Source organism: Crotalus tigris, unplaced genomic scaffold (assembly GCF_016545835.1).
Source record: "Crotalus tigris isolate CLP2741 ecotype Arizona unplaced genomic scaffold, ASM1654583v1 scf7180000017752.986373038:1224578, whole genome shotgun sequence".
Classification (NCBI taxonomy): domain Eukaryota; kingdom Metazoa; phylum Chordata; class Lepidosauria; order Squamata; family Viperidae; genus Crotalus; species Crotalus tigris.
Window position 1 is genome coordinate 1,056,441 of NW_024096614.1, and position 23,827 is coordinate 1,080,267.

Here is a 23,827-nt window from a genome sequence, read left to right on the forward strand (position 1 = left end):
ATTATTGCATCAAAATTCATTGAGTACCAAATTCGATGAGTTTCCAAGCAGTTGAGTACCAAGGTATTTAGTTCTTTCTGGTTCCCATTAGTATCCAATTTTTGAACTCCCACTTTATCAATACCTTTTTTTTATGGAAAAGGTACCTAATCAATACCTTTTTTATGGAAAGATTTCTTATAATTAATTTCAAAATCTTCATATTTTTTTTAAAAAAATCAAGTCTGTCTGGTCCCTTAGTTTGTTTATCACTTTCCAAAATGAAGGTTCTAATCACTCCTGTGCTGTTTATTCCAACATAAGAATTTTTAAAGATTTTATACTTTCATAAATCTTTATTAGCCATGCATTAAAGGAAACTCAGATAGTGTAATCAAACTTGCCCTTCTGAAGGATATTAATGTTTTAAAAAGCCCATTAACAAGCAAATTCCAGGACTTTCTGTTGGGATTTCCCGACAATGCAAATGCTCGAGGACGGGGCTCCATCTGGTTTCCCCCTGCAGGGGGACGCTGGAAAGGGTCGAAAGTCACCCCATAGAGGTGGCAAGTGAGGAGTGGAAGTTTGTTGATCGTGTGGGAGGGATGGTAGCCCCCTGTTTGATCCGAGGAAGCCCTCCAAACTGGCATGGGAAAGACTGGCTGCATTCGTGTAGCCAGCCCTAAGCTGTTGACTATGTAAGTCAGCAAACACTACTAAGCGTTTTTACAGCAACGTGGATGAAACTGGGTGAGACCTGATCCTTTCTTTATGATCTTGAAGCCTCTTCCTGAAAAGCTGCCCAAAACACTTCCCCGAATGAAAGAGGGAAAGGGAATTTTTGCCCCACTCCCTCAGAAAAGAAAAGCGACAAATTAATACTTGGGGATACTGGCGAACCTATAAGACTCAACTGGAACTAAAATATACTTACAGTTTGAAAATTTGGGGACTAAAAGTGTTTTTAAGACCTTTTTTATTTTTATTTCTTCTAAAGAAAAAGACTTGAAAAATTTAACAATATGTTTTGGATTTAAAAACCAGAAAGTGGCATTGATGACATCCAGTGGTGAATTATGGCACTACAACTTATTTGTGCCTAAAAGAAATCTGGCTTGAAGCCCAGAATTAGATAAGGTTTTGACTGACCTTGGAATTATTTTACTATTGAAAATTACAGTTGAGAAAACAAAGGAACAGGCTTGGGGGCTGCTTACCTATGTGGCAGAGATGATAAACATTTTAAACTTGGCCTGTCTGAATTTTGAACATAAATACTGACTTCCAGAACTGTATTGTGGATTTATTTATTTTCAATTTCTTCTTCTTCCCTTGGCTTGGCTTCTCTTTCCTTGGCCATTTCTTCCTGTCTCTTTGTTTCTCTCTCTGGACGGGGTTCCGTACTTTTCCCTTCCATGAAAGCTCTGTGGTTGTCATGGAATTCCATATATATATATATATATATATATATATATATATATATATATATATATATATATATATATTGCAAAGGATCATCTCTCACTCTTTCAAAATCTCATCTCTTATGGATCTTTTGACAAATCTGATATGTGAAGAGGAAAAAAAAATTAACGTTACCCCTCTGCCAAAATTTAGTCCAAATAATCTTGCTAGCAGAAGTTCTTTTGCTCAGTCTATTGTTAAGTAGTTGTAAGAGTCACAATTCAAACAATATTTATAATCCAAAGGGAGAAGGCTCACTTCCAAAGACAACTGTTCTGGATGCAAAGCTGTCCCTCAGTCAAAATTTATAATCCACCAAGACCTGCTATTCAAATTAGTAGTCCATAGGCCTTCTCCAAGAGATTTTTCACTATTTCAGTTTCCACTGTCCATAAATAGTTCTCCAGTCCAACATTAAGAATTTATAATCCACACTAACTCTGTCTTTAAGCAGCTTGTAGAAACGTAGTTCAAACCGTACTTATAATCCAAAGAAAAAAAAGATGGTTTCAAAATAGTTTATATCCTTTAGTTATAATTCATCCTGCAGAACAGAAAAAAAAAAGCAGCCCAGAGAAAGCCTTCTCTTTTCAGCTATAATCGACAGGACTGTGAAGGTCAGGAACATCAAACATCAAAGGGTTTAAACTTCAAACTATGACAGGGCATCTAGCCAACTTCTAGCTTTGTAGACAAAATACAGTTAATCCCCCAGATATGAGCATTTATTTAGCAATATGTCATAAAAACGAGGTTATTCAGAAAGGGCACTTACATTAAAAATTCAAAACTGCATTCAAAAATAGGCCTCTGTAGCCATGTGACTTGGATTCAGTCTCGGCTGCTGCGGCAGGCATTTTAACTCTGTGATTTGCCTGGGCTGGTTCGGGCCTATGAGAAGCCGGAAGTGTTTTTGTGTGCATGTGTGTGTGTGTACCTGATGACACGGCGAAGCAAGATTTTTTGCAGCTGGCAGGTCTATTTGTTCTTGTTTTCCTGGAGCTCCGTGTGGAAGATCTGCTGCTTGCTGGGCTTGTAGAGAGCTAGAATTATTTCTGTAAGTATTTTAAAATATTCTTTTTTGTTACTTTATAGTCCTGTACTGTATTGTTTGTAATTACTTTGGGAATTGCTCTGATTTTTATTCTTTTGTAGGTATAGTATTTTGCAAGATTGATTGTTTGCATTTGCCTGAAACTGTTAATTAAATGGCACATGATCAGAGGTGACCTAATTAATGTCAATTATTGTGATAATATCTTGTTCACAAAGTACAAACACTAATCATGCACAGCATTAAAAGACATATTGCTATTCTTTTCCCATCAATGGAGGAAGGAAGAAAAGCAAAAAACTTCAGGTAAAAGGAAACAGTCAACTCCGGATCAACTAGAGAGCATCAAAGAAAAAGAACCAGCAGGACGATGATGGCGATGGGAACATTTTTGTTTGTTTTGCTGCTTGCTCTGCTGATTCTCCTCTTCCTGAGACAACTCTGGACTCAAAGACATTTGCCTCCCGGTCCTTTGGCTCTACCTCTCATTGGGACCTTGGGAGCTTATGGGATTTGGCTTCATGAAGATTATATCCCTAAGGTATTTCATTCTAAATAAGCAGCATTATGCAAAATAATTCTCGATGGTTTTCTTTGTACCATTATTGCAGAAAAATATATTAGCTTAGTAAAATATTCTTGCATGATGAGTAATTTAATTAAACAAATGATAATAATTGCACTTGGAGAGTTATTTTCCACATTATGGCAAAATATTCAAGCCATGACCTGCTCACTAACATTTTACAGGGCAGGATGTGAAATAATGGGGTTGAATTTTTAGAAGGCAGATTCTAATTCAATCTTACCAAGAAACCTTTAATAATTGGAATAAATCCACCAGAGAGAGGGTGGTTTCCCCTTCACTCTGCTCAAATGAGACTAGAAATTCCTTTGTTGAAGATGCTTCATTTTATATTCTTGCAATGGATAATGGGTGTTGTTGTTAATTGCGAAGTCGTGTCCGACCCGTCGCGACCCCATGGACAATGTTCCTCCAGGTCTTCCTGTCCTCTACCATCTTCTGGAGTCCATTTAAATTCACACCTACTGCTTCAGTGACTCCATCCAGCCATCTCATTCTCTGTCGTCCCCTTCTTCTATTGCCCTCAATCTTTCCCAGCATTAGGCTCTTCTCCAGTGAATCCTTCCTTCTCATTAGGTGGCCAAAGTACTTGAGTTTCAACTTCAGGATCTGGCCTTCTAAAGAGCAGTCGGGGTTGATCTCTTCTAGGACTGACCGGTTTGAACGCCTTGCAGTCCAAGGGACTCGCAGGAGTCTTCTCCAGCACCATAGTTCAAAGGCCTCAATTCTTTGCGCTCAGCCTTTCTTATGGTCCAACTTTCACAGCCATACATTGCAACTGGGAAAACCATGGCCTGGACTATACGCACTTTTGTTGGCAGGGTGATGTCTCTGCTTTTTAGAATGCTGTCTAGATTTGCCATAGCTTTCCTCCCCAGGAGCAAGCGTCTTTTAATTTCTTGGCTGCAGTCCCCATCTGAGGTTATCTTGGAGCCCAGAAAAATAAAATCTGTCACTACCTCCATTTCTTCCCCATCTATTTGCCAGGAATTGAGAGGGCCGGATGCCATGATTTTGGTTTTCTTAATGTTGAGTTTCAAGCCAACTTTTGCACTCTCCTTCTTCACCCGCATCAAGAGGCTCTTTAGTTCCTCTTCACTTTCTGCCATTAGAGTGGTATCATCTGCATATCTTAGGTTGTTGATATTTCTCCCGGCAATCTTAATTCCAACTTTTGATTCATCTAGCCCTGCCTTTCTCATGATGTGCTCTGCATATAAGTTAAATAGGCAGGGTGATAGTATACAGCCTTGCCGGACTCCTTTTCCAATTTTGAACCAATCAGTGGTTCCGTGTTCGGTTCTCACTGTTGCTTCTTGACCCGCATATAGGTTTCTCAAGAGACAGATGAGATGGTCTGGTACTCCCATCTCTTTAAGAACTTGCCACAATTTGTTGTGATCCACACAATCAAAGGCTTTTGCATAGTCAATGAAGCAGAAGTAGATGTTTTTCTGGAACTCCCTAGCTTTCTCCATGATCCAGCGTATGTTGGCAATTTGATCTCTGGTTCCTCTGCCTCTTCGAAATCCTGCCTGTACTTCTGGTAGTTCTCGATCCACATACTGCTGGAGTCTAGCTTGTAGGATTTTAAGCATAACTTTACTAGCATGTGAAATGAGTGCAATGGTGCGATAGTTTGAACATTCTTTGGCATTGCCTTTCTTTGGAATTGGAATGTAAACTGACCTTTTCCAATCCTGTGGCCACTGTTGAGTTTTCCAAATTTGCTGGCAAATTGAGTGTAGCACTTTTACTGCATCGTCTTTTAAGATTTTGAATAGCTCAGCTGGAATACTGTCACCTCCACTAGCTTTGTTGTTGCTCAGATTTTCTAAGGCCCATTTCACTTCACATTCTAGGATGTCTGGTTCGAGGTCAGTGACCATCTCATTGTGGTTATCTGGGATGTTAAGCTCATTCTTGTATAGTTCTTCTGTGTAGTTTTGCCATCTCTTCTTAATCTCTTCTGCCTCTGTTAGGTCTCTGCCATTTTGGTCCTTTATCATGCCCATCTTTGCATGAAACGTTCCCTTCATATCTCCAATTTTCTTGAAGAGATCTCTGGTCCTCCCTATTCTGTTGTTTTCTTCTATTTCTTTGCACTGTTCATTTAAGAAGGCATTCTTATCTCTTCTAGCTACTCTCTGGAATTCTGTATTCAATTGGGTGTATCTTTCTCTTTCTCCTTTGCCTTTCGCTTCCCTTCTTTCCTCAGCTATTTGCAAAGCTTCCTCAGACAGCCATTTTGCTTTCTTGCATTTCTTTTTCTTTGGGATGGTTTTAGTTGCTACCTCTTGTACAATGTTGCGAACTTCCATCCATAGTTCTTCAGGCACTCTGTCTATCAGATCTAATTCCTTAAATCTATTTGTCACCTCTACTGTATATTCATCAGGAATATGATTTAGTTCATACCTGAGTGGCCTAGTGCTTTTCCCTACTTTTTTCAATTTAAGCCTAAATTTTGCAACGAGAAGCTCATGATCTGAGCCACAGTCAGCTCCTGGTCTTGTTTTTACTGACTGTATAGAGCTTCTCCATCTTTGGCTGCAGAGCACATAGTCAATCTGATTTCTATGTTGACCGTCTGGTGATGTCCATGTGTAGAGCCGTCTCTTGGGTTGTTGGAAAAGAGTGTTTGTTATGACCATCGTATTCTCTTGACAAAATTCTATTAGCCTGTGCCCTGCTTCATTTTGTACTCCAAGGCCAAACTTGCCTGTTATTCCGGTTATCTTTTGGCTTCCTACCTTAGCATTCCAATCCCCCATGATGATAAGGACATCATTTTTTGGTGTTAATTCTATAAGGTGCTGTAGGGCTTCATAGAACCGGTCAATTTCATCCTCTTCAGCACCAGTGGTTGGGGCATAGATTTGGACTACTGTGATATTGAATGGTTTGCCTTGGATTCGAATTGAGATCATTCTGTCATTTTGGGGATTGTATCCCAGTATTGCTTTTCCTATTCTTTTATTGACTATGAAGGCTACTCCATTTCTTCTGAGGGATTCTTGCCCACAGTAGTATACCTGATGGTCATCTGAGTTAAATTCACCCATTCCTGTCCATTTTAGTTCGCTGATTCCTAAGATGTCGATGTTCAGTCTTGTCATCTCTTTTTTGACTACGTCTAGCTTGCCTTGATTCATGGATCTTACATTCCAGGTTCCTATGGAGAAAAAATCTTTACAGCATCGGACTTTCCTTTCACCACCAGATATATCCACAGCTGAGCGTCCTTTCGGCTTTGGCCCAGTCGCTTCACTCTTTCTGGCGCTACTAGTACTAGCCCTCTGCTCTTCCCCAGTAGCATATTGGACACCTTCCGACCTGAGGGGCTCATCTTCCAGCGTCATATCTTTTTTCCTTTTAGTACTGTCCATGGGGTTTTCATGGCAAAGATACTGGAGTGGTTTGCCATTTCCTTCTCCAGTGGATCACATTTTGTCAGAACTCTCTGCTATAACCTGTCCGTCTTGGGTGGCCCTGCACGGCATAGCTTATAGCTTCATTGAGTTACGCAAGGCCCTTCGCCACGACAAGGCAGTAATCCATAAAGGGGGGATAATGGGTGGAACTTGGTAAACTAAATGGCCCCTTCTAATTCTGCAGTTCTATAATGATTTCAAAAATTTTCTGGATCTGAATTCTGAAGAGTAGAATCTGTTTTAGATAATGATTCATATGTAGGTGGTTGGCGACAGAAGCAATATAACAGGTTCTTGTGCAGTCATTTTACAAGCACAAAGAAGATATACACATATTATAGGAAGACCTAGATATTGGTGCTTATAAAGTTTCATTGAACTACCTCTCCACTTCTGGCACATTATCCTGCACCAAATGTTTAAGCAATGTAAGATACCTAAATTTTAGCATTCAGAAATAACTTTGAAGGAACACTGTGAGGGGGAGTTTTATTGACTTGGGCACTACTGTTGGTGAAAATATACTATGGTAATATTCCTCTAATAGAATTGTGTGCTTAATCAAGTTGAAACAACACTTCTAAATAGTATTTTCTATATTCTTCTTCTGGATTCCACGATTTCATCAAAAAAAAATCAGAGGTAAAATATCATCCGATTCAAGATAGAAATAGCAATCACAGTAGCACTTAGACTTATATACCACTTCACGGTGGTTTACAGTCCTCTCTAAGTGGTTTACAGAGTCAGCATATTTGTCCCAAACAATCTGGGTCCTCATTTTATCCACCTTGGATAAATGGAAGGATGGAAGGTTTAGTCGACCTTGAGCCAGTGAGAACTGAACTGCCAAACTGCAGGCAGCCAGCAGTCAGCAGATGTAGCCTGCAGTACTGCATTCTAACTACTGTGCCACCATGTAGGTTAAAGCAAGGCTTTTCAACCGGGGTGCAGGTACCACCAGTGGTACTTTAGCACCTGGCTGGTGGTACGTGAGCCCTAGCCAGGTGTAGCAGGGGGGAACAGCTAAAGCGGTACCTCACAGACCTTGAGGAGATCAGTTGGAGCTCCAGAGCTTGGCAGAATCCCCAGGATCGGTGCATGTGGTGACATGGTAATTGGAGCTTCCGGTGTATTTTATCACTTTTTTCCTTTTTTTGTTGTTAGGTTTTTTTTACACCTTGCTAAGCCACTGGTGGTACTTGAATATTGTCATGTCCTACAGGTGGTACAGTCTATGAAAAGGATGAAAGGTCCTAGGTTAAAGAACCATAACATTCAAGAAGTAGTAGCAGATTCTTTTTAAGTGGCTGAATCCTGTAAAATTATTTTGGGATCCTAAAATAATACAGAAACATCAAGATTCTAAGGAGAGTGCAAAAATTGGCTTGAAACTCAATATTAAGAAATAATATTGAGAGGGCATCCGGCCCTCTCAATTTTCTGGCAAATAGATGGGGAAGAAATGGAGGTAGTGACAGATTTTATTTTCCTAGGCTCCAAGATCACCTCAGATGGGGACTGCAGACAAGAAATTAAAAGATGCTTGCTCCTGGGGAGGAAAGCTATGGCAAATCTAGACAGCATATTAAAAAGCAGAGACATCACCCTGCCAACAAAAGTGCATATAGTCAAGGCCATGGTTTTCCCAGTTGCAATGTATGGATGTGAAAGTTGGACCATAAGAAAAGCTGAGAGACAAAGAATTGAGGCCTTTGAACTGTGGTGCTGGAGAAGACTCCTGCGAGTCCCTTGAACTCCAAGGCGTTCAAACCAGTCAGTCCTAGAAGAAATCAACCCCGACAGCTCTTTAGAAGGCCAGATCCTGAAGTTGAAACTCAAATATTTTGGCCACCTAATGAGAAGGAAGGACTTACTGGAGAAGGGCCTAATGCTGGGAAAGATTGAGGGCAATAGAAGAAGGGGACAACAGAGAATGAGGTGGCTGGATGGAGTCATTGAAGCAGTAGGTGTGAACTTAAATGGACTCCAAAAGAGGACAGGAAGATCTGGAGGAACATTTTCCATGGGGTCGCAATGGGTCGGATACGACTTCGCAGTTAAGAACAACAACAATTGTATCTCCAAGCAACAGTAATAGAGAGAAGAATAATATTGCTGTTCTTTCACCAGTCCAAGGAAGATTCAGATCATTCATACATTTACCAGGGAGGTGACACTGAAGGACCCACCCGGAGTAAATGTTTTAGGAGTTGTATCTCAAAGACTGAATAGGCCTTTTCAGATTAGGTGAGAAATGGAACTTCTCTGGAGGACATATATGGGGTTCCCTTAACCAACTTGCTCAAACTGAAGAAGTACTTCAGGCATGTCAAGCTGCCGGCCCATAGGCCGAACACATTATCCCGAAATGACTCCTACACCATTGCTGAGAATGAGGAAAAAGTCGCGATACGTTGTGTGATGTCATGTGACGTCATGAGTTTGACATACCTGAAGTACTTGGAAAAGCAGTAAAATGTTTTGAACCATCAAGAAAAGAAGCCTATTTGCCAAGATGCAACTTCCATATGTCTTAGAATTACCGTGTTTCCCTGAAATTAAGTCCCGGTCTTGTGTATTTTTTGCCTCCAAAAGAGGCACTAGGTCTTAATTTCGGAAAATGTCTTACTTTAGGACCACCACAGCCAGGTTTCCAATGTCCCGACACCTGTTGTGCCATACTTGACTTCTTCTGCAGCCGCTTGCCACCACTTGCGGCTGGATGCCATATGGTGCATTGCGCTGTTGCCGCTCCTCCCAATAGGATGCCGCATGGTGCTTTGCGCCATTTCTACTCCTCCCGTTTCTGCAGCAGAAATGCCTGAAGTGCCATGTGGCCTCCTGCTGTAGGCAAAATAAGCAACCTGAAGCCCGCAAGCAACAGAAGCAGCCTGAAGTGTGTGAGCAACAGAAGCATCCCAAATCACTGCACCAGTAGCGGAAACATCTCAAAGTGCTGCACAAGCAGAGGAAGCGTCCCAAAGCACACAAGCAGCAGAAGTGGTCCGAAGTGCTGTGCAAGGAGCAGAAGCAATCCAAAGCATGCGAGCAACAGAAGCTTCCTGAAGCACTGTGCAAGCAGTGGAAACAGCCTGAAGTGCTGCGCAAGCAGCAGAAGCAGGCAGAAGCACTACGCAAGCCGTGGAAGTGGCCAGAACTGCCGCATGGTGCTTTGCGCCATTTCTACTCCTCCCGTTTCTGCAGCAGAAATGCCCTAAGTGCCATGCAGCATCCTGCCGGGAGGAGCAGCAATAGCACAGTGCACCACATGGCGTCCGTCCACAAGTGGCAGTAAGCGGCTGAAGAAGTCAAGTACCAGTGGAACAGGTGTTGGGGTGTGGGACCCCCGGTTATGGTGGTCCTACCGATAAGGTAAGCAGGTTCACCCTGCCCACTCCTGCCCTAGCTTGATTTTTAGGGTGCGCCTCACCCCAAAAGTAGGGCTTAGTTTTGGTGTAGGGCTTATATTATGCCCACCCCTAAAAATCAAGCAAGGGCGTATTATCGGGCTTGGTCTAATCTTCGGGGAAACAAGGTAAGAATTTAAGAAAGACTGTAGGTGGCATATTAACTGTAAATAATCTATTTCATTTGATTATAACATTGCTCAACATAGATTCATTTCGCAGCATGTAAAGCGATATGGAAATATATCTACTTTGAGGGCTGGACCTAACCTTCTAGTATTTCTATCTGGATTCAAAACTGTGAAAGAAGGATTGATCAGCTTCGCAGAAGAATTTTCTGACCGACCAGACGATCCTTTAATGGCTCCTTTAGGGAAAGAAAGGGGTAAGTGCAAGTAGTAAGAAACTGTACGTAAATAAGCATCACACTGTTATAATTTGTGGTAATATAATTCATAGCATGGGGGAAGGCATAGTAAACAAAATGATTGATAGGCAAAAGAAAGATTGCTTACTTTACTTTAGACCAAGTTATTATATATCTCCATAGCTTTCTATCTGGTTTGTTACATTCATGCGTTGATTTAGACATTACTTCTTTTTCATTAAATACTTCATAGATATTAAAGCAAGTAGGAAGTGAGCAAATCGGTGCAAGGCTATTCCAAAGGCTTTGCATAGAAAAGCAAAATTTGCATAATTTTATGAATTCATCTTTAGTAGTGATCTGGCTTCTGGGCTGTGGACTGGTACTACTCCATGACCTGTTGGGAACTGGGCCACACAAACAGCAGGCGAGCAAGTGAAGCTTTATTTGCGCATAGGTGAGATCTAGGTTGTGCGCGAAACCATCCCTCCCCCTCGGCGCACAGAAAAATTGTCTTCCACAAAACTGGATCCTGTTGAAAGGAAGGAAGGGAGGAAGGAAGGAAGGAAGGAAGGAAGGAAGGAAGGAAGGAAGGAAGGAAGGAAGGAAGGAAGGAAGGAAGGAAGGAATAGAATACAGAGACAATGATAGATGATGATAGATAACCTCAATTTGGTTATCAATGACAGACACTCGCAGATACAGAACTTTTATTATACACATAAGAAAACTACAATATTACATATTTTTTGACATAATCACCGTTCAAATTGAGGCACTTGTCATAACATCTTACAAGGTTTGAAATTCCTTAGTAATAGTCACTTGGCACCAAATCTGGACTATGGGGAAGGCTGATCATAAACATCCCAATGAAACTGCTTCAAAAGTTCTTGGGTGCATCTAGCGGTGTGCGGGTGAGCCTTGTCTTGAACCAACACCACACCAGAAGTCAGCAGGCCCCAACGCTTGTTATGGATGGCTCCTCTGAGTTTTCATTGACGTCTGAACTGATGGTCAACCCACGCTCCATGAACTTCACTAGATGTACTCTTTTGGCATCCCAGAATACTGTTGCCATAACCTTTCTGGCAATGTTTGCCAAGCTTTTTGGGGTTTCCTTGGTGAGTGAGTATGACATCACACCATTGATTGATGTTTGCTTTTGTGATTGACATACAATACCCAGGTCTCATTGCCGGTCACAATTCTGTTAAGAAGTTGTTCTCCTTCCTCGGCATAATGCGTGAGAAAATCCAAAGCAGAACCCAGATTTGGTGCTGAGTGACTATCACCTCTTCATTTCAAACCTTGGAAAACATTATGACAAGTGCCTAATTTGAATGGTGATCATGTCAAAAAAATAATGTAATGTTGTAGTTTTCTAATGTATATAATAAAAGTTCTCTGTCTGTGAGTGTCTGTCATTCATAACGAAGTGGAGATTTATTTCCAAATTGCCCTCGTAGTTATGCTACAGTGGCGAATATTTGTAGATATAGATATTCTAAAATTAATATGTTCATTTGCTACAATTCTTATGCCACTATTCAATTTATATAGACTATCAACAATGTCATAACATTTTCTAACTGATATGTAATTAATTTAAGAAGAATCCAAATTTATAGTGAATTCTAAATTAAATCAATTGGTTCCTTGGGGTTTAGAAAGTGCTCCTTTTTCATCATATAACTTACTAATATCTTGATAAAACTGCAGTTCTGTATCTTCCTGATTTATCTCTTTGAGTTCATGAACTTTTCTAAGAATATTTTCCCTCAAGTGGGAATCAGCAAACTTAATATATCCTCAGTTTTTCTACTTTATGGCATGATTTCATAAAGACTATAGCTGATTTCCTTGTGTTATTAATAAAGCCCAGAAATTAATTATTCTGTCATGTGGCAATGAAGCTATATTGTTATTTCTGAGACCCTTCATTCAAATTTTTCATCCTAAAGATCAGCCGTACATGGTCTAATATCCAGAAGATTATTTTGAGTCTTTTTTTTAAATACAAGAATGCTGGACATTTATCAATTTCATAAGGACTATCAACAATTTCATGCACTTCTTTAGACATTTTCTTAATTTGTTTATACCTACTAAAACTATTACTTTGCTTGTTATGTTATTTTGTACCCTTGGACCTTGCACTTATCTTTGAAATATATTATTCTCCAGTTCCTTAATTTGAAGTTGTTTTTTAAATTAAAAAATTGGTTGCTTTTTTATACTACATAAATATGTCAAGTAAAGACTGTCACATGTTGGCTAAGCTTTTCTTATAACATTTTGTTCACTTATTTGGTATTCTCAGCAGAAATCCAGAGAGAGATTTTGCAAAAACTAGACCTAACTGATTTTTTTTTAACATGAACGTTATCAGGAATCATTTATCATTGTCTGATGATGCCCACAGGAATTATTTTTTCCAGTGGCCACACCTGGAAACAGCAGAGACACTTTGGCATCACTTCTCTGCGGAAGCTGGGCCTGGGAAAGAAAAGCATTGAGCACCAAATAGAAGATGCTGCTCAGACATTGGTAGAGGCCTTTAGACAAACAAAAGGTATGCAATTTGGGGTTATCATAATGGCTCAAGTCCCTGTCTGCAGAAATCTTTTTCATTCTGGGTATTTTGAATAAAAGCAATGCATTTGATTTGATTTTTCTATTTTTGAAAGAATTGGTCCCCAGTTGTCTTCCTTCATCCACTTAGAAGTCTTGTTCCTTAAAAATTCATTATAAAATATCTTCATTCGCAGGACAGCCATTTGACCCTTCATTTCCTGTCCGAAATGCAGTTTCTAACATCATATCTGCTTTGAGTTTTGGACATCCATTTGCTCCTGAAGATGAAAACTTCCAGAAGTTAATTCAAGCCCTTAATTTTGTTATTAATTTCACTGGTAACATTTTCCACGTGGTAAGTCATGTTTTCTATTAAATAGACAAAGCTTCCCAAACCAAGAGTTTAAAACTACTATCTGGAGCAGCTATTTATATGCCCTGTATAGCCAGTAGAACATTTGTTAAAATGTTGAGACCTTTATGGATTACTGCCTTGTCATGGCAAAGGTGCTTTCATAACTCAATGAAGCTATGAGCTATGCCATGCAGGGCCACCCAAGATGGACAGGTCATTGCAGAAAGTTCTGACAAAATGTGATCCACTGGAGAAGGAAATGGCAAACCACTCCAGTATCTTTGCCATGAAAACCCCATGGACAGTACTAAAAGGCAAAAAGATATGACACTGGAAGATGAGCCCCTCAGGTCGGAAGGTGTCCAATATGCTGCTGGGGAAGAGCAGAGGGCTAGTACTAGTAGTGCCAAAAAGAATGAAGCGACTGAGCCAAAGCCGAAAGGATGCTCAGCTGTGGATATATCTGGTGGTTAAAGGAAAGTCTGATGCTGTAAAGATCTTTTCTCCATAGGAACCTGGAATGTAAAATCCATGAATCAAGGCAAGCTAGACGTAGTCAAACAAGAGATGACAAGACTGAACATTGACATATTAGGAATCAGCGAACTAAAATGGACAGGAATGGGTGAATTTAACTCAGATGACCATCAGGTATACTATTGCGGGCAAGAATCCCTCAGAAGAAATGGAGTAGCCTTCATAGTCAATAAAAGAATAGGAAAAGGAATACTGGGATACAATCCCCAAAATGACAGAATGATCTCAGTTCGAATCCAAGGGAAACCATTCAATATCACAGTAGTCTAAATCTATGCCCCAACCACTGGTGCTGAAGGGGATGAAATTGAGTGGTTCTATGAAGCCCTACAGCACCTTATAGAATTAACACCAAAAAATGATGTCCTTATCATCATGGGGGATTGGAATGCTAAAGTAGGAAGCCAAAAGATAATCAGAATAACTGGCAAGTTTGGTCTTGGAGTACAAAATGAAGCAGGGCACAGGCTGATAGAATTTTGTCAAGAGAATATGATGGTCATAACAAACACTCTTTTCCAACAACCCAAGAGACGGTTCTACACATGGATATCACCAGACGGTCAACCCAGAAATCAGATTGACTATGTGCTCTGCAGCCAAAGATGGAGAAGCTCTATACAGACAGTAAAAACAAGACCAGGAGCTGACTGTGGCTCAGATCATGAGCTTCTCATTGCAAAATTTAGGCTTAAATTGAAGAAAGTAGGGAAAAGCACTAGGCCACTCAGGTATGAACTAAATCATATTACTGATGAATATACAGTAGAGGTGACAAATAGATTTAAGAAATTAGATCTGATAGACAGAGTGTCTGAAGAACTATGGACAGAGGTTCGCAACATTGTACAAGAGGTAGCAACTAAAACCATCCCAAAGAAAAAGAAATGCAAGAAAGCAAAATAGCTGTCTGAGGAAGCTTTGCAAACAGCTGAAGAAAGAAGGGAAGCGAAAGGCAAAGGAGAAAGAGAAAGATACACCCAATTGAATTCAGAATTCCAGAGAATAGCTAGAAGAGATAAGAATACCTTCTTAAATGAACAGTGCAAAGAAATAGAAGAAAACAAAAGAATAGGGAGGACCAGAGATCTCTTCAAGAAAATTGGAAATATGAAGGGAACATTTCATGCAAAGATGGGCATGATGAAGGACCATAATGGCAGAGACCTAACAGAGGCAGAAGAGATTAAGAAGAGGTGGCAAAACGACATAGAAGAACTCTTAAAAGACGATGCAGTAAAAGTGCTACACTCAATTTGCCAGCAAATTTTGAAAACTCAACAGTGGCCACAGGATTGGAAAAGGTCAGTTTATATTCCAATTCCAAAGAAAGGCAATGCCAAAGAATGTTCAAACTATCGCACCATTGCACTCATTTCAAATGCTAGTAAAGTTATGCTTAAAATCCTACAAGCTAGACTCCAGCAGTACGTGGATTGAGAACTACCAGAAGTACAGGCAGGATTTTGAAGAGGCAGAGGAACTAGAGATCAAATTACCAACATACGCTGGATCATGGAGAAAGCTAGGGAGTTTCAGAAAAAACATCTACTTCTGCTTCATTGACTATGTTAAAGCCTTTGATTGTGTGGATCACAACAAATTGTGGCAAGTTCATAAAGAGATGGGAGTTCCAGACCATCTTATTTGTTTCTTAAGAAACCTATATGTGGGTTAAGAAGCAACAGTGAGAACTGGACACGGAACCACTGATTGGTTCAAAATTGGGAAAGGAATCCGGCAAGGCTGTATATTGTTGCCCTGCCTATTTAACTTATGTGCAGAGTACATCGTGAGAAGGGCAGGGCTAGATGAATCAAAAGTTGGAATTAAGATTGCCAGGAGAAATATCAACAACCTAAGATATGCAGATGATACCACTCTAATGGCAGAAAGTGAAGAGGAACCAAAGAGCCTCTTGATGCGGGTGCAGAAGGAGAGTGCAAAAGTTAGCTTGAAACTCAACATTAAGAAAACCAAAATCATGGCATCCGGCCCTCTCAATTCCTGGCAAATAGATGGGGAAGAAATGGAGGTAGTGACAGATTTTATTTTCCTGGGCTCCGAGATCACCTCAGATGGGGACTGCAGCCAAGAAATTAAAAGATGCTTGCTCCTGGGGAGGAAAGCTATGGCAAATCTAGACAGCATACTAAAAAGCAGAGACATCATCCTGCCAACAAAAGTTTAGGTATAGTCGAGGCCATGGTTTTCCCAGCTGCAATGTATGGCTGGACCATAAGAAAGGCTGAGAGACAAAGAATTGAGGCCTTTGAACTATGGTGCTGGAGAAGACTCCTGCAAGTCCCCAGGACTGCAAGGCGATCAAACCGGTCAGTCCTAGAAGAGGTCAACCCTGACTGCTCTTTAGAAGGCCAGATCCTGAAGTTGAAACTCAAATACTTTGGCCACCTAATGAGAAGGAAGGACTCACTGGAGAAGAGCCTAATGCTGGGAAAGATTGAGGGCAATAGAAGAAGGGGACGACAGAGAATGAGGTCGCTGGATGGAGTCACTGAAGCAGTAGGCGTGAGCTTAAATGGACTCCAGAGGATGGTGGAGGACAGGAGGGCCTGGAGAAGCGTTGTCCATGGGGTCGTGATGGGTCGGACATGACTTCGCAATTAACAACAATAAAATTAAGAACAACAAATCTTTTATTTTTAAACACATAAATAAAATAAATATATCACATTGTAAGTTGAGAGTGAAGTGTTGAGAATCTTCTGTAAGTCTGGTAGGATATAAATAGATAACATCACATCTTCTATTTTTATTAGATTTATCATGAGTTCCCACAATTAATGAACTACCTCCCAGGCCCTCACCAGAAAGCCCTGGCTTCTAGGGACTTTATCCTTTCCTTTGCAAAGCAGGAAATAGAGAAACACAAGGAATTTCACGCTTTGCATGAGCCACAGGATTTCATTGATTACTATCTTCTTCAAATGGAGAAGGTATGGATTTACTGTACTTCAATATATGGGCAAGCAATTATTACATTCCTTACTATAGGTAAACAAGAGGTGCTACGAGTTTGTTTTTCTTGGAGGTATTTTTTTTATTCAGCTCCCATTCTGAATTTAATCCAACCTAAATATTGAAAGAAAAATCTCCATCAGGGTTCAGTCCAAGCTGGGAATAAACAAAATAGAGACGGCTTTAGAAGGAAAGTTGTAGTTTATTGAAGAGCAGAACCATGAGGCTTTAGAGCAGCTGACCACATGTAGCTGGGAGTGGTGGGTTTTTATACCTTCTTGGATTTTTGAGGTTGTTTCCTGTTAGTGTGGCATGACCTTTGACTTGAGCTTCAGTGTGCCTTTCTGGTATTCTGTTGGTGGTGGGGTATGCAGATTTTAGGGGTCTTTGTTTTTCTAATATCATCAGCTTCTAGCTTCATGGCTCCAAGCTTTCTGAATAGGATTATCACATCTGCCTTTCTAAAAGGTGGTTTCCTGAGTACCTACTGGGGGCTATTAAGAAAAACTGAGCCTTCTTTTCTGCTTTTAAGATCATTTGGGAAAATATATTCTGCTTTTTAATATTCCCTAAATATTTATTTCTCTGAGAGGGTGATGCTTTCCTCCCACATACATCCCAGATGCTTCTCAGTAAGAGCTCTATTGTACCTCTTCAGTATCATACCATTCCCCCTTTTTTCTAAAGAAGTTCCACTAAGAAGGAAAACAATTAGCAGGGACTTTTGATTAATTCATACTTAAGTGAGTACTTTCCATGAAATGATTGGAAAAGTACAGATATTTTCACAGCCTTGACAATAAGTAAAAATGTGAAACAGTTTGAAAGAAGGAAAATAGCTTCTCTTCTCCAAACTTTTCAGAGAGACCCAGAATGATTTTTTTTAAAGCAATTTTTATTGATTTGAACTGGGTCACTTCGTTTACAATTGTATACTATCAGTCTTGAGTGTACCATTGGCCTGTTTACTAGATTCAACATATACACCCTTCTTAATATTGGCCTCCTTTCCTAAACCATTAAGGCATGCTCTGTATGAATGGTTCAAGGATGGTTCATTTTTCCACTCTCTATCATGATATCATCAGTATAGAGTAGCATCTGTGAGTGTTATAATTGTAAATTTTTGGTTACAGTGTTCATATTGAGTATAAAGAACAACGCTGAACCATTGTGGATGGAAAAGAAGTACAGTAGATCTTATGGTTCTTGATAGCAATGTGGTCCTTGGTATCAAGAGTATGTAAAGTATTAGTTCTGCTTTATGCTGCACTGCTTAGACCACATTTGGAATACTACATCCAATTTTGGTCACCATGAAACAAAAAGATGTTGAGACCCTAGAAAAAGTGCAGAAAACAGCAACAAAGATGATTAGGGAACTGGAGGCTAAAAATATAAGGAACGGTTGCTGGAATTGGGTATATTTAATTTAATGAAGAGAAGGACTGGGGTGACATGCTTTTTAAATTATTTATTCACTAAATTGTAATTGTAATTGGATATTGTAATGATAGACATCTGGGTATATTGCCCATACTGAATATAAAGAGCAATGGTGAGAGGTTTATTCTCACGACTTGCAATATGGAGTTGCATAGAATTTATTGTAATTTTCATTTTCCATTTTAAACTTCAGAGCAGGAATGACCCCGATTCAACCTACAGTGAAGAGAACCTGGTTCAGTGTATTTGGGAATTTTTTTTTGCTGGGTCAGACACAACCATGGCTACTCTGATGTGGGCACTGCTCCTCTTGACCAATCATCCTGATATCCAAGGTGAGACAGACATGGGTGGGTGGAACGAGAGTCACTCTCAGGTTTTAAAACACAGAGAAATTATTTGAAATACTGAATGATTGAACTGAATCTATTCTTTGTAGCTTCTTGACCCTATAACAGAAGCATGAAGTTAACAGTTTAAAAGAAAGCCAAGAAGGTACATACAGAGATTCTTCTTTGAATCCTCAATAAAATATTGAGTGAGGAGGTAAAAACTGGAACTCAGTACAAATCTGAAACATTTAACACACTTTAAATGCAGAAATTTACCAAAATTTTTAGATATGTTACTTTTTAAATCTTAAATTGCATACAGAAGACCAAATTACAGTTGGATAATAAATATAGAAAAAAATCAAGAGGACGGACATGAAGTGATGTACAATGTGGGGCTCCCTACCATGAATAGAAGGGATGTTAGCATTGTGGGGGGGGGAAGTGGTTGTACTGCAGCTCCAGATGAAACAATAACTGGACCCCTTTCAGTCAGGCTTCAGGTCTGGTTATGGGACATCAAAAGGATTAGCTGAACTTGTAGATGAGGTCTGTGGGGAGCAGGATGAGGTTGGTACATCCATCCTTGGTCCTCTTGACTCTTGGAGCCTTTGGTTACCTGCTGCAAGAATAGGGGCTGGACAGTTCAATGTGGTCTCACCACCACCATGTAAAGTAGGACTATCATGTCAGCTGCCACGTTACTCTTGCTTGTGCCTCGCTACCATGTGAGGACAGTCTGTCATCAGTGCTGGGGAGGTTGGTTGGGTGGGAGAAGACTTGGGGGAAAATGAAAATAACTGCTTTAATTTCCCAAGAAATTAAATCACGGTCAAAATCAAGGTCAGTCGAATGGGAAGAGAAGGCAGCTGCATAGTTGAGCTCTTTTCTTCAAGGCCAGTTCCAATTGGTGGTGATAGGGTATGAGAGGTCCAGCCCACGGCTATTCCTTTTCAGTGTGTCTCAGGGCTCCGTACTCTCCATTCCTTTTTAACATCTTCATGAAACATCTTCATCCAACACCATCAATTTTCCCATGATATTCAATTTTGCATCTCCTTCCTTTGTGACCCAAGTGATGTGACAGTAACTGTGAAAGGGATCTAGGTGTCCTACTGGATCACTACTTAAGTATGAGGCAGCAGTGTGCTGCAGCTCACAAAGCAACCAAGCAGTCCTAGATTACATGAACAGAGGCAATAGCATCAAGACAAGAAGAAGTGATTTGTCAGATCTGCCACCATATAAACCTCTAAAAAGAAATGATCCTTGGCTCCATTTTCTGAGAAAGGTATAGTTTTATTAGCTGTCAAGTGTATTGCCATAATGCGTAGCCAGAACTGAGAATCTTAGCAAAATCCTTAATTTCAACTTTTCCCTCCATTACCTGCTTCCCACGATTCCCCATGGCCAACCAGGTTCATGTGAGATGTTTTCAGAGTGATCAGTTCCAGCCTAGGTTGGTAAGCAGCTGCCTTCTTTTCCCAGTCAGGTGACCTTGAGGCAGCATCTCGGAAAGATACAGTTGTTACTTTCATTTTCCCCCGAGCATTCCCTTTCCCAACCATCCTCCCCAGTATTTGTGGAAGACTGTCATCGCATGGCAGCCAGGCACAAGTAAGCATAAGGTGGCAGCTGACATGATAGTCTTACCTTATATTGTCATGGTGAGAACACATAATACCACATCCAGTTCTGGTCACCATGATACTGGCTGAGGAATTCTGGGAGTTGAAGTTCACAAGTTATAAAAGGGCCAAGTTTGAAGACCCCTGCTCTAGGGTATCAGAGGCACAAGACATAATATGTAGAAGCTTATCTAACAGAAATCCAACCTCAAAGTAAGGAAAAATTTCCTGTCAGAAAGAACAACTTAATCAGTGGAATGTCTTACCGCTGGAAGTTGTGGGTGCTCCATGACTAGGGATTATAAAAGGCTCCTGCCTTGAGCAGGGGTTGGACTATAAGACCTCCAAAGTCTCTCTCAGACATATGATTCTATTAAATGATTACAATTAATGCCCTAAATGCTATTCCAGGTCCTAATGTTCTATTGAGGATTAAAATTTGGAAACAAATAAAGGAAACATAATATTGAAAATAAACCTTCTATTTCTATCATTTTTCTAGAAAAAGTCCAGAAGGAGATTGAAGATGTGTTTGGCTTCTCAGGGTCAATTTCCTATCAGGATTGGAAGAAGCTGCCTTACACCAATGCTGTGATTCATGAAATGCAGCGTGTAAAATATGTCTTGCTTTTTGGGGTTTCCAGGCAAAGTACAAAGGATGTGAAGATGAGGGGTTACCTTATTCCAAAGGTGAGAAACATGGTCAGGCTGCATTCCAGTAGTCCATTATGGAAGTAAAAGCAGAATATGGACTTTGACACAAGCTCTCTGTTCAGGAACTGCCGAAGGAGTCATGCAAAATCGAATTAGGAAGAATAGCAAACTTTTGTGGGGAATGGATGATGTATTTAAATTTAACAGCTGTCAGATTTTAAAGCTAGAACCATAAACATTTTCTATTTATTGTAAGAAGATGATAATATTAAGTTGGGAACTGAAGTCATGTGTCACCATGTTTCTTTTTTGGGGCAATTTGGACTGATAAGGACAGCTCTCTGTTTTAATGGAAGGGAGGGGACAAAGGAGAAGCCACTGATCTCACAATCTGCTTTGGAAATGAACCAATAAGGGTGCATAAAGACAAACTAAAATTAAATGTTTCATCAATATTGTTTAAACATTTTTGCCCATTTCCTTATGAAACTGTTCTATTTAATCCTATTATTGTTTTTTACAGGGGAGCATTATTTTCCCATACCTGCGCTCTGTTCTTCTTGACCCTGAACAATGGGAGACACCTGAAGAATTTAACCCAAATCACTTTTTAGATAAGGATGGGAAGTTCATTGAACGGGAAGAGTTCCTGCCATTTGGAATAGGTACATCCTTGAGCCCAAAGCAATTTATAATTTATAGTTTCCCACCATCAGCACCACTAAAATCACAGATTCTGAAATTATCATGGTCTGAACAGAAAATCCAGGAATTTGAATTCCTTCTAGTTTCCAAACTCTTAGTTACATTCTAATTAGTAGAGTTTTATAAGACATGTACAAGTTTGCACAATTATCTCTGGTGTTTTGGGAATAATTATTAACTAAATCCAAAATCCAAGCCAAATTGTAGCTTGTTATCAATGGATTCAGGCCACAAAGTTTTGCTCCTAGATTCATTAACTCTGCCATTTTAATGACTGAAGAATTTCCCCTACCACAGTATTGCCAGGTCAACATGGAAACCTTTTCGGGATGCTACAAATCTTTTAAGATTTCCTTGATGATGTACTTATAAACTAGAGAACAGATTATTATTCCCTTTATGCATGCTTTGTCTGATCTACAGGTCAACGTGCATGTTTGGGACAGCAGCTGGCAAGAATTGAGATCTTCATCTTTCTGATCAGCCTGTTGAGGGCCTTCAGTTTCCAGTTGCCTGAAGGAGTGAAAGAACTCAATGAAGCTCCTGTTGTAAAAGTGACATTGCATCCACACCCTTACAAATTTTGTGCTATTCCCACAAAGTTTTAAACATAAACAATATAAAAAGCATAAAAGTAATTATGGAGTAGCTATTCACTATAATAAACGTTTCCTATATACCTATTCACTTAATATTATGTTTTGCTTCTATTTACTCAACACTGGAACGTGTTCAATATATTGCTGGGTTCACACAACATGCCTAACAAACAAACAGCTGTATGCTTGTTATCTTTTATCTTTTTTCCCCCTTTGGATGCCAATGCAACATATTACTATCTGTTAAGTCTTAGTACCTTTTTTCATTTTTAATAAATTTCTCTATGGACTTCATATTCTCCAGCCAGAGCAAACGTCATAGATGTCCTCAAAGGATACCATGCTTGAAGGTAATAAAAAGCTGCTGACAGAATGAACAAAACAAGAAAAAGGGCATGCCACCCATCTAGATCCCAGTGCAGAACATCCACAAGGCAACCAATGTATTTGTCATCCCATTCTTAGGGCTGAACCTAGACTAGATCCAATCTCTTCTTCTACTTGTTCTGAGGAGAGTTTCCTGTGACAGTTGAACCCATTAAGAAGCAAGGGCCATGGTGACTGTACACTGTACATTTTATTTGATCTGTATGGCTATGTCACCATCCTGTGCTACGCGTCTGTATGGCTATATAATAATCCTCTGCTACATTTTTCTGTATAATAAAACAGATTTTCTAATAGCAGGTTCCATTCCAAACTCAGTTTACTTTGCTTCATTCTGTATTAGTGAGTCTCTTCTCCTTTAATTATAATACAGTGGTACCTCAGTATTCATCGTTAATTGGTTCCAGGAGGTGCAATCAGTACCAAAAATGACGAATACCAATGAAATTTTTCCCATAAGGAATGATGTAGTGAGTCACAAGGCAGTAGACACCAACAACCGCTAAGGAGCAAGGCCCATGGTGACTGTACACTGTACATTTTATTTGATCTCTAAGGTCAGAGGTGGGATTCAGCCAGTTCACACGGGTTCGAGCGAACTGCTACCTAAATTTTTTTGAGTTTGGAAAACTGGTTGATCCATGGCAGAACACCCCCACACACATACACTCCTGATTGTGCAAATTGAGAACATTAATAATCATCAGGTTCACCTAACCTTCAAAGGTACTTTTTCCTATTTTCTGGCAAGGCGGGATAACATGAAAACCCATCTCCTGAGGCCGGGTGGAAAATAATTTCTTAAGTCGTGCCACAGTCCGCACCTCTCATTGGCACAGCCGCTACCTCGAGTGGTGCTCTACATAGCCAGTCAGCATCTCTATGGCTTCCACCAACACTTTTCCTGTTTCCAGTCTTTTCCTCCTTCGGTGGTAGCAGGGACTGTGGGGTGATGGTGGGTGTATGGGGCCTCCGTATTTCGGTGAAGGCGACCAAGCTGGAGGCCATGGAAGTGGAGGAGGTCAAGCTATTACTTCAGACTGGAGCCCCTGCTATCCCCTCACCTCTGCTACAGCATCAGCAGAGGAACTAGCCATGCCGATGGGGTGCTCGCTGGGGCAGCTGCTGCCGGTAACAGAGCTGGAGAAATGGGCCGGGTGGGGGACAAGCTGCCGGTGCCACTGCCACAAGGTGAAGCTAATGGGGGAAGGGGGATTAGACCCACATATCCCGCTTCCTGGAGCCCACATGCCCCATTGCCGGAGCCTCTCACATCACCCCACTGGTGCTGCGGCATGATGCTGCATTTCCGTGATGCAGCAACATGCCAAAAT

At 40.4% G+C, this 23,827-nt stretch overlaps 1 protein-coding gene across 6 annotated transcripts; it reads left to right on the top strand.

Moving 5' to 3' along the window:
• Positions 1-1,511: 1,511 nt before the first annotated feature.
• Positions 1,512-22,199, top strand: LOC120306761 (cytochrome P450 2J2-like). Of its 6 annotated transcripts, none has more exons than XM_039340561.1 (10): positions 1,515-2,500; positions 2,778-3,038; positions 10,150-10,312; positions 12,720-12,869; positions 13,066-13,226; positions 16,544-16,720; positions 18,382-18,523; positions 20,651-20,838; positions 21,326-21,467; positions 21,931-22,199. In XM_039340561.1, exons 2-10 carry the CDS (start codon positions 2,868-2,870, stop codon positions 22,113-22,115), a joined length of 1,479 nt encoding a protein of 492 aa, XP_039196495.1. In that variant the 5' UTR covers positions 1,515-2,500; positions 2,778-2,867; the 3' UTR covers positions 22,116-22,199. The 6 variants fall into 6 exon arrangements, with proteins under 6 accessions (XP_039196497.1, XP_039196495.1, XP_039196494.1 ...); XM_039340560.1 differs by having other exon boundaries at positions 2,782-3,038; XM_039340563.1 differs by lacking the exon at positions 16,544-16,720 and having other exon boundaries at positions 1,512-2,500; positions 2,782-3,038.
• Positions 22,200-23,827: the final 1,628 nt, after the last annotated feature.

Bases quoted from the DNA above. Each gene is read 5' to 3' on its own strand.
- LOC120306761 (XM_039340561.1), top strand. From the start codon at position 2,868: ATGATGGCGATGGGAACATTTTTGTTTGTTTTGCTGCTTGCTCTGCTG. The intron at 3,039-10,149 runs GTATTTCATTCT...TTCATTTCGCAG, and splicing joins ATGAAGATTATATCCCTAAG to CATGTAAAGCGATATGGAAA. The intron at 18,524-20,650 runs GTGAGACAGACA...TCATTTTTCTAG, and splicing joins CAATCATCCTGATATCCAAG to AAAAAGTCCAGAAGGAGATT.